Genomic DNA, 10,979 nt, shown 5'->3' with positions numbered 1-10,979 from the left:
TTCGGACCTGTCGAAAAAGTGGCGACATCTGAAAGTAAACAAACACCTCGCCCGCGGATCCGAAGGCGAAGATCAATAGTGCCACCGACGTATCTTCTTGAAGTTCCCGCCTCCGACCCTGAAGCCCTCTTCCTATTGGTCGAGGCGACGGCATCCCGCTCTCCCATTGGCCGGCCGCCCGAGTTGCGCCGTAAAAGGTATCCGCCACACTCGGTGCCGTCCCGTAGCGGCTAATTACAGTATCTTCACATGTTTGCAACCTCTGACCCGTCTGCCGGGGACTTAGGTGACCTCATGAAGGCGTAATTAACGGCTTCCGACGTCCTCGAGTGCTCTCCGGGCTCCAGACGCCCCTTCGGTGACTTCAGAGGACTCTGAGGGCTTCAGGAGACTCTGAAATACTGGTTTCAACGGCAGGTAAAGCCAGCCGGTGTTTGTGTGTGTTCATATCTCCCACCTCGATGGCGCCTTCGCTTGTCATATTGTGTTTTCCGCCGTTTTTCCCAGGAGATAGAGGCTCCAATCAATGGAGTACTGGCCGGATCTTCGAGAGGGGGCTATATGCAAACCGCGGAGCCTGCAGTGTGAGCATGGAACAGTGCCGGGAGAGAGAGAGGGAGAGAGAGAGAGAGAGAAAGAGTTACCAAAGTGCGTCATATAACCATTAACAATGGCGGTCTACTTTATATCATACGTGTTCGATATGCACGACGATTCCATAGCTAAAATGATTCCATATTGTGCTCCTTATTGATTTGCAAATAGGGTCTGGGTAATGACTGTTAATGGCAGTGGACTGGTTGGCAGTAAAGTGTCGTGATTGCTCGTAATGGACTGTGTAATTAGTGATACGTCATGCATTGCGAGCGAAAAGTGATCGGAAGAGGTTAGGCTTTCAAAAATTATTATTATTATTATTATTATTATTATTATTATTATTATTATTATTATTATTCCCTGAAATCAGTGACAAATAAAGAAACTGGAAACTATATATAACTCTAAAAGCAATTAACGAATTGTAAAAGGCAAGAAAGCAGTGCTTACAGTCCCCCGCATAAAGCAAACTCTAACCAGTAACCCCCTCCCTCCTTTCTCCCCCACCCCTACCCCTAGGGGACCCTGAATCGAAATGTATAAATCTCTAACTTTATCATCAAACCAGGCACTCTCTACTTTCTTCTCTTTTCCCAGACTCGTATAACATGTTTTTCTTTAAGAGGCGGTATAAGAGTCCCCCCCTTTTAGGGGGAGGGAGGGGGTTGATAGCTGTTACCGCATACTGTCAGCTTTATGAGTCACACTGTAGACAATACTGATTTTGCTCCAGACCAATTTTCACTTTATAATGATAATAATAATAATAATAATAATAATAATAATAATAATAATAATAATAATAACTTGTGAGACTGGGAGGACTTTCGGGTACAACGGTGTGACGTCACGTTATCATAATTACGATTATCATTTCATTGATAATTTTATTTATAATTCTATAAATTTTTTACTGTCGTAGGCTTCGGAATTCTCTCGCACATTCCGTGTTCCCTTTATGACTATAAACAAAGACTCATAAGTGTAATGATGATCTGAGACTCATCTTAGATGGCTACACCTTCGGTAATATAAGAGAGCGCCGGGGAGGGATGTCCTGAAATAGGGAGCGTGCTGAGATTGGGTTGGAGAGAGAGAGAGAGAGAGAGAGAGAGAGAGATATATATATATATATATATATATATATATATATATATATATATATATATATATATAAAATGTATGAAATAATTAAAAATATAAATTTTTCAGTCATTTTTATCATCAGAAAAGCGAATTACAATCATTCATATGTATTAATCTATGCCAAAATAACCTTTCTATTTCAAACAGGTCAAACAGTGATGAAAAGACAATAATAAAAATAAAAATTAAAAATAAAATCATTCTTGGATACGAAAGTGTGAAAAAAGAAAGTTTTAAAAAAATCTTCAAGGAGATTTTATAGAAGACCCTATAAAATTGATTTTCATAGATTATAATGAAGAGAGTTTTCACTACTGTGTAATTTGTTTATGAATTGTTGATAACTTCCTTTGATAATTACAAGAGATCAGAAAGTATTGAAAGTATTAAAAGAAAATTATTATAACTATGTATTAATGTTAATCATTTACTCTAAAAATGAAAGAATTTGATTTAACTTCGAGAAAGTAAACATAAACTGATTTCTATTAGTGTTCCTTTAAAGATTCAATAAACTGACTCCAAAAAAACTTCAGGTCGTTTTCTCGTGAAGTTGTGCACAAAGAAGTAACTTCAGATCAACTTCAGGTCGATTTTTATATTGCAGAAGTAACTCAGAATTAACTTCAAGTTGATGTTTCTTGAAGTTATCCACAAAGCAGAAACTTCAAGTAAACTTCAGATAGACTTCAAGCTGATTAATCTTCGAGGGACAGTCTCCAATCAACTTCAGGCTGATTAACCTTCCAGAAACAATTCCAGATTGTAATTCCCAGCCAAATTCAAGCTGATTGACCTTCCAGAAGAACCCCAAACCAACTTCAAGCTGATTGACCTTCCAGAAACAATTCCAGATTGTAATTCTCAGCCAAATTCAAGCTGATTGACCTTCCAAAAGAACCCCAAACCAACTTCAAGCTGATTGACCTTCCAGAAACAATTCCAGATTGTAATTCCCAGCCAAATTCAAGCTGACTGACCTTCCAGAATCACCCCAAACTAACTTCAACCCAAAAACCCACTCCAGATTGCTCACCCTAGGCAAGTATCACCGTTCCAGAGACTCCGCAAGATGTACAGCATGGACGGCTTCGACATGGAAGCCCTCAACAGGCAGTTCTTCGAGTCAGCAGCCTTCAGCGAGTTCCAGGCGGGCGTGGTCTTCGAGCCTGGAAGCGGGGGTTCCTCCCCGGCCCATCTAGACCAGGAGAACACGGTGAGTCTTTGGTTCTGAGCCTTTGGGAGGTGGGTGGGTGGCTGGGTCTTAAGCCTAAGACTTTCCTTTCAGAGGTATGGTGGTATGGAAGTCTGGAAAGCTTGGGTCCTAATGTAGGACTTTCCTTACGGTGGTATGATGGTATGGAAGTCTGGAAACTTGGGTCCTAAGTCTAGGACTTTCCATACACAGATATGATGGCATGGAAGTCTGGGTCTTAAGTCTAAGACTTTCTTCCAGAGATATGATGGTATGGAAGTCTGTAAAGTTAGAGGTATGATGGTATGGAAGTCTGGGTCTCAAGTCTAAGACTTTCTTCCAGGGGTATGATGGTATGGATGTCTAGGTCTTAAGTCTGATACAGTCTTCCAGAAGTATGATGGAATAGAAGTTTGAGTCTTCCAGTGTCAGTCCAGGAATTGATGAATTGATTGCTAGGGCGGGACGCAGGAGGTCTTTCTCCAGACTTCTGGTCACTGGAATTGAAGAGATGATGATAAATTGAAAGCCTGGATTTGAGGGGTTGATGAATACAGGTTGAGTCTTGGAATTCAGTCTTTGGGACTGAAGAATTGATGAATAATAGATGGTCAAGGAATGATTCAGTTTTAGCTTTTCAACAGAAGAATTGATGACTGAGGAAATCTTTTATGAAACTCCTGAATTAGAGGTTTGATGAATGGATAATATTTAGCTTTTTGGAATTGAGGAAAACGAGGTAGATTGAAAGCCTCTATCTTTCAATTTTGGTCTTCTGATTGAAGAGTTGATGACTGAATGTTCTGCTTCTTATAGCTGTAGTCTCTGATTGAGTAATTGATGATGAATTGAATGCTATTGCCTTCAAGTTTAAAATATTCTGTCATAATCTAGGTTACAGTGAATTAATATAAAACCTAGATTCTTCATGTGATCTGTACTCTGTAGCCTAGGATTTTATATACTGTTAAATATGACAAAATTAATATTTACTTAACCCTTCCTCCCCAAATATAAATATAGTACCTAGTCTTCGAAGGAGATAGCGGGGGTTCCTCTCCATCACACAACGACCAAGAGAACACGGTGAGAGAACGGTTTTCCGCAAGCTTAGTGGCGTTCAGTAGCGTCCACATTTGTTTGTGGGAACTGTTCAGTGAGAATCTTTTGACCCAGTGCAAAATATACTGTCTCTGTGAACCAGTAAAATTATTATTATTGTTGTTATTGATTATCATTATTATTGATTAATCAATTCCTTAGATAATTCTCAAAATAAAACTAAAATTAATAATGATTTTGTGATGATTTCTGGTCATTGCTTTTTGGGTGCAACGTCTGCTTAATGTACTGTTCACTAAATTCTGTTCGCTGCCTGTGCTAGCAACGAGTCTGCCGGCTCTATCACTGGGCTAGTGAAGCGTCTATCGTCTCTAGTTAATAGAGCTAGTAAAACCTAGCGTCTCTAGTTAATAGAGCTAGTAAAATCTATTATTTAGCTTGCCAGAGATTGTGATGTTATTGTCTCATGTTGCTCGTGATAGTAGAAGATTGTTTTCTCTAGTTGCTAGTTCTAATACTCTGCCTCTTATGTCTGTTTGCTAGAGCTAGTGTATGGCTATTACTGTATGCTTGCTGTGGCTATTGGCTGAGCCGCTATTTACGTGTAATGAATTACTGTATTTGTGTATTTTTGTGGTGTCGTGAAGTGGTGATAAACTCTACGGCATTGATCGCCATGTTTGAAAATCATTGTGTAATTTTATGTGTTTTAATTCTATGTCATTTTCTAATTAGTTTTTGCTTAGAATAACCAGTATATTTTTTTTATAATTTATAATTAAAGCTTGGTTTAAATTTTGCCTGAAGAATGACGATATATTGTTTTTTTTATATGAAATATTTGGGGGAATGATACAATTTGTCATAATATGTCCTTGGGAAATATACTTTGCTTCGAATACTTTTTCATAGTTTTATACATATATATATACATACATATATGTGTATGTATATATTACATACACACACATATATATGTGTATGTATGTAAAAAGCATTCATAAATATATAAAAATTCTACAACCATCATTATCCAAAGCCCGCTTTTACAAACTTGCAACTCCTCACACTTACAAAAACCGCACACGATCCAACTCGGTCCCCAAAATCAGCCCTGCCCTCCCACACAGGTCCTGCGCAGGAAGAAGAAGCGCCGGTGCCTAATGGCGCAGATGCAACAGCGTCAGGCTGCAAATATGCGCGAGAGGAAACGAATGCAGAGTATTAACGACGCTTTCGAGGGCCTGCGCGCGCACATTCCCACGCTGCCTTACGAAAAGAGGCTCTCTAAGGTAAGTACCTGAGAGAGGGAGAGAGAGAGAGAGAGAGAGAGAGAGAGAGAGAGAGAGAGAGAGAGAGAAAGGGGGATTTTGTTTAGGAGGGAAAGATTATGACCTGTTTTTGTTGGAGAAATGAAGGGGATTTTATTTAGGAAATAAAGTTTCTGAGATGTTTTTGTTGGAGAAAGGAAGGGAATTTTATTTAGGAAATAAAGATGCCTTAACTGTTTTTGTTGATAAAGGGAGGGGATTTTGTTCAGGAAATAAAGATTCTGGGATATTTTAGTTGGAGGAAAAAAAAGGGGATTTTGTTTAGGAAATAAAGAATATGACCTATTGTTGTTGGAGAAAGAAAGGGGAATTTAACTGAATCATGAGTTGCTTTTGCAGTTGTAGACTAAGCAGGCTATTTACCCATGCTCATAACAGCAAGCACAGGAAGCCAGGTGTGACCCTCTGATCAAGGTCCCTTTAGAGACAAAAATCAAGGACCAAATCTCCAAAATCTGACTCCCTATTCTAAAACATAAATAGGAACCTCTCCCCACCAGCCATAATGACCTCCACAGGCGTTTTCACAGGTAGACACCCTGAGGCTGGCCATAGGGTATATCAGCTTTTTGGCAGAACTGGTCGCCACTGACAGGTCTCCCGACCCCCACCTGCATCCTCCGAACCAGAACGAGTCCAACAGGAAGATCATCGTCAGGAGTTCCAGGTGTAAGTTACGGGTCAGTTCGCTTGTTTGAAGTTTTGGTTACAGGTGGGCCGCGTCACTGGCAACGTTTGGTATGATTTTGGTAGGAATGTGGACGTAAGTTTTTGGGAAAATTGCAAAAAAAGGGACACCTCGTAGCCAGCTCACTCTGAAGGCTTCAAGGCCTGTTGCAGTGGCAGAGAAATTTTCAGTGAAAGTGAAAAAATCAAGTAAATCCATAAATCTTCATCCATTTTAATATTGCAACAGAAAATCTTCCAGGCATGAAAATACTTTTTCCCAAACTTTCGCTCAGTTTTCTTTTGTTTTGATAGAAAGAGATTCCCATTATCTTTCGTCCATTTTCAGCCTTCCAATAGCAGCCAAAAGTCAACGTATGAACGAAATTCCCATAACCTTTCGTCCACTTAACCCCTTTATAGCAGCTACAAGTCAACATATGAACGAAATTCCCACTAATTTTCGTCCCCTTAACCCCTTTATAGCAGCTACAAGTCAACATATGACCGAAATATCCCATTAACTTTCGTCCACTTAACCCCTTATAGCAGCCAAAAGTTAACATATGACCGAAATTCCTACTAATTTTCGTCCACTTAATCCCTGTATAGCAGCCAAAAGTCAACATATGAACGAAATTTCCATAACCTTTCGTCCCCTTATCCCCTTTATAGCAGCCAAAAGTCAACATATGACCGAAATATCCCATTAACTTTCGTCCTCTTAACCCCTTTATAGCAGCAAGAAGTCAACATATGAACGAAACTCCCACTAATTTTCGTCCATCTCTCTCCACCCAGTGAGCGTGGACAGTGTCCCCCATTCCCTGACCTGGTCCTACGTCAGACCGCTGGTGGTCAACGGCAAGGTCACAGCCAAGACCTGGGTGCCGGAACAGCAGAAACAGCAGTGACAGCCGGCTGACAGCTCTCCTAGGAAGGTGCTCAGTCAGCAAAAACAGCAAGGGAACACAGAGGGGAAGTGAATGAAGAGAGTTTTGAGGGGAAAGTTGCATTTGGAAGGAATTTGAGGGGAGAGTTATTCTGCTAAGAAGGTCATCCTCAGGAGAAAGTACCCAAAAGGGGAAAGTTTATGAGTGGAAAATGGAATCTGGGGAGAAAGTACCTGAAGGTAATTGTGGATGGAAAGCACTTGAACGTAATCCTGGAATGAAAGTTATATTTAAGTGAAAAATGAAATCTGGAGAGAAAGTACCAGAAGATGATGCTGAGGGGAAAGTGTAGTTTGAACGGAAAACGAAATCTGAGGTGAAAGCACCAGAAAGTAATGCTTAGGGGAAAGTCATATTTGAGTGGAAAGTGAAATCTGAGGGAAAGTTATATCTGATGAGAAAGTACCAAAATGTAATTCTGAGGAGAAAGTGCCAGAAGGTCCTCCCGAAGGGAAAGTTATATTTGAATGGAATCTGAGGGAAATGTCATTCTGTCGATAAGGTAATCCAAAAGGGAAAGTTATATTCGAGTGGAAAGTGAAAGCTGAAAGGAAAGTTTTTGACCAGAAGGTAATTCTGAGGAGAAAGTTACATTTGAGTGGGGAAAATGTAATCTGAAGGGAAAGTAACCGGAAGGTAATTCTGAGGAGAAAGTTATATTTGAGTGGAAAATGTGATGAGATAATGAAATTGCTTTCGGTGATGAATTTCAAAAATTACGAGATGATGAATTCTGAAGAAAAGAAATTCACAGAGGGGAAAAAAATTTTTTGAAATGAATTCTGATCTCATGCAAATCCTAAATGGAGGATTAATCCTTGCAGGCAGTGAATTTAGAGGGAAGTGAATCCTGTGGAGAAATGAATTCTGATCAGACAGGTTAAGTTGGACTGAATTCTAGTGCAGACTGAATTCTGAGGAAATGAATTCAACCAAAGTCAAATGTGAGGAAAGTGAATAATGACGTCAAATGAATCCTGAAAAGAAAATGAACTTAAGGTGAATTTAAATGTTGACAAGAGCGAATTCTGGAATTGAATTCCACGGAATATGAATTCTGAGGAATATTAACAAGAATGAATTCCAAGTGGAAATGAATTCTGACAAGATAATGAATTGGAAAACTAAGCAAAACCTGATGTGAAGTGAATTCTTAATGGAATTTGAATTCTAAAGGAAATGAATTATATAAAACCTGCATTTAGAAAATTCAGGGAAATCTTACTCACAATAAAGTCTTGAAAGAAGAAATGAGTTATTTCAGATAATACTGAATTCAAAAAAGACAAAATGAATTCAACTAGAGAACATTAACTCTGTGTGCGAGGGAATTCATGACTTTTGCCAGTGAATTCAAAAAATTCAGTGACTTTGAAAAGAAAACTCAGTTATCTCAAAGATCCAGTGAATTCAATAAGTTTGTGAAATTTTAGGTGATTGAATATTTTTGGTTAAATAATCTACATCAAATTAGTGCATGAATCAGTTACAAAATCATTAACCCATCTAGATATTCACATGGAAAATAAGTGAGTAAACCGCGAAATTTAATTCCCGTGAATATTCGTATTACCAAACTTTGATAATAGTATATTTCACCTCATATTAAGATGCCTGCAGCAAATCATGTCACCATTCGCTAACTTTTAAACTGGCAAACATATATGAAGCCTTAACATGCTAAGAACATTGATATTAATTAGGCTTTCGCTAATATAAATTCCGGTCAATATTTTCTCGCAAACCCTTTAATTAACCCCTCGCCAACTTTAATCCTGACAAAAATTCATTTTATACTAAAGAAGCCAATGAGATTTAAGTGCAATTTAACATTTGAAATAAGGTTTAAAGTGCAGTATATAATTATTTTAGCATACGCTTATTTCGCCAAAGATATCGTTAAGTTTACGAAGCATATTTCTGTGACCAATCACAGCTCGGCAGCGTTCAGGAGAGTGCGTTTACCTAACGGAAAACAGTTCGGTGGGAACAACGGTATAACGTGAAAGCACTTGCCAACGAGAAGCTAAATATTATTTTATAAGATTTTTAACTTCATTAATGAATTTTGAAAGTTTAATTGAAATAACATAGCTAGGAAAATTAGAATTCTTCCCTTTTTTATAGATTTATTATTATTATTATTATTATTATTATTATTATTATCATGCCTGTCAAGTAAAAAACTACTGCAATATTCAAGCAAAGAAAAATATAATTATTATTATTATTATTATTATTATTATTATTATTATTATTATTATTATTATTATTATTATTATTATTATTATTATTATTATTATTATCCAGACATTATATAAAGGCAAAGAATTTTAAAAATGAGAGAAATATAAACAAGTAAATCTATAGTAATAATAATAATAATAATAATAATAATAATAATAATAATAATAATAATAATAATAATAATAATAATAATAATAATAATAATAATATTTTCTTTGTTTGAATATTGCATTAGTTTTTTACTTGACAGGCATAATAATAATAATAATAAATAATAATAATAATAATAATAATAATAATAATAATAATAATAATAATAATAATAATAATTGTATTTGCTTTAAAATATCCTTATTTACTTTTGTATTTTTCTGTAACAAACAGACCTCATCAACATTACAAATCTATGAAGAAACAGAATTCTTGGTGAAGTACAGAATTACAGAAAAAATATTTGGATACTTTGTAATATACAAAATCATTTTCATGACTCAGAATATTTTGTGGAGTACAGAATTCATAAGAAAATTGATTATACATTGTGATATACTGAATTATATTGAAGATTTCAGAATACTTGTGAAGTACAGAATTACAGAAATAAGATTTAGATATTTTATGATATACAGAATTAATGTGAATATCCAAATAACTTATTCTGAAAATTCAGAAGTGAAGTGCAGAATAACTGCGAATAATCAGAATACTCTGTTATGTACAGAATTATCATGAAAATGTGGAATTAATAGACAGAATCAGAATACTTGACGGTATATAAAATTCTATTGAGAATTCAGAATGCTTAATGAGTTTTGAAATTCATGAAAATAATCAGGAATTAGAATACTTTGCGATTTGCAGAATTAGCATAAAATTACAGAATAAATAATGAAATACATAATTACTGTGAAAATAGGGTTTGGTGAAGACGGGGATTATAGCAAAGTTACAGAATAATCGCGAAGAGGTGGAATTATCATAAAAATAATTTTTTTGTGATATAAGGAATTATCATAAAGAATTATTGTGATAAACTCCAATGTTCGGTGAAGGTGTGAATTGATAAATATATCCAGAAAATTAGATGAAGTCCAGTTTCTTCGGCGCAATCGACTTTTCTGTACAGCGCATAATCAAGGCCACCGAAAATAGATCTATCTTTCGGTGGTCTCGGTATAATGCTGTGTGAGCCGCGGCTCGTGAAACTTTTAACCACGGTCAGGTGGTGGCTTCTCCTATATCGTTACCAAAAGCACGATTATGGTTAACTTTAACCGTAAATAAAATAGAAATTACTGAGGCTAGAGGGCTGCAATTTGGTATGTTTGAAGATTGGAGGGTGGATGATCAACATACCAATTTGCAGCCCTCTAGCCTCAGTAATTTTTAAGATCTGAGGGCGGACAGAAAAAAGTGCGGACTGAAAAAAGTGCGGACGGACGGACAAAGCCGACACAATAGTTTCCTTTTCAGAAAACTAAAAAAAGGCTGGTGAAGTCATCAAAAATGACAGTAACTAGTGAGATCCAGGACTATCAATTTATATTTATAAGAATCAATTTAGGTTTTTGTGGACTGAAATTTGTACTGTAAATAATTCCTTAGAAATACTGAAAATTTTAATTCATTTTCATGTGTATTTGAAATGCTTCTTGTAAATAAATGCTTTGATATAAAATTAGAAATTAAGGTGATATGAATGATTAATACTGTAATGTAAAGTGGTTTCTGTTATTCCCCATTCGGATTTCAAGGCTTGCAGAGGAGTTCTAATTACTGATT

At 36.5% G+C, this 10,979-nt stretch overlaps 1 protein-coding gene across 2 annotated transcripts; it reads left to right on the top strand.

Annotated features, from left to right (window-relative positions):
* Positions 1-243: 243 nt before the first annotated feature.
* LOC136856129 (pancreas transcription factor 1 subunit alpha) lies at positions 244-7,192 on the top strand. Of its 2 annotated transcripts, none has more exons than XM_067133782.1 (6): positions 244-417; positions 1,891-2,959; positions 3,962-4,024; positions 5,131-5,292; positions 5,862-6,000; positions 6,799-7,192. In XM_067133782.1, the coding sequence occupies exons 2-6, from the start codon at positions 2,816-2,818 to the stop codon at positions 6,909-6,911; spliced, it is 621 nt and encodes a 206-aa protein (XP_066989883.1). In that variant the 5' UTR covers positions 244-417; positions 1,891-2,815; the 3' UTR covers positions 6,912-7,192. The 2 variants fall into 2 exon arrangements, with proteins under 2 accessions (XP_066989883.1, XP_066989882.1); XM_067133781.1 differs by having other exon boundaries at positions 5,850-6,000.
* Positions 7,193-10,979: the final 3,787 nt, after the last annotated feature.

The sequence above is a fragment of the Macrobrachium rosenbergii genome, chromosome 34, assembly GCF_040412425.1.
Source record: "Macrobrachium rosenbergii isolate ZJJX-2024 chromosome 34, ASM4041242v1, whole genome shotgun sequence".
Taxonomy (NCBI): Eukaryota; Metazoa; Arthropoda; class Malacostraca; order Decapoda; family Palaemonidae; genus Macrobrachium; species Macrobrachium rosenbergii.
This window is presented reverse-complemented; position numbering and strand designations above follow the sequence as displayed.

Coding starts and splice junctions, on each gene's coding strand:
- LOC136856129 (XM_067133781.1), top strand. CDS start 2,816: ATGTACAGCATGGACGGCTTCGACATGGAAGCCCTCAACAGGCAGTTC. Junction 4,025..5,130: donor ACAACGACCAAGAGAACACG/GTGAGAGAACGG, acceptor CCTCCCACACAG/GTCCTGCGCAGGAAGAAGAA. Junction 5,293..5,849: donor ACGAAAAGAGGCTCTCTAAG/GTAAGTACCTGA, acceptor TGACCTCCACAG/GCGTTTTCACAGGTAGACAC.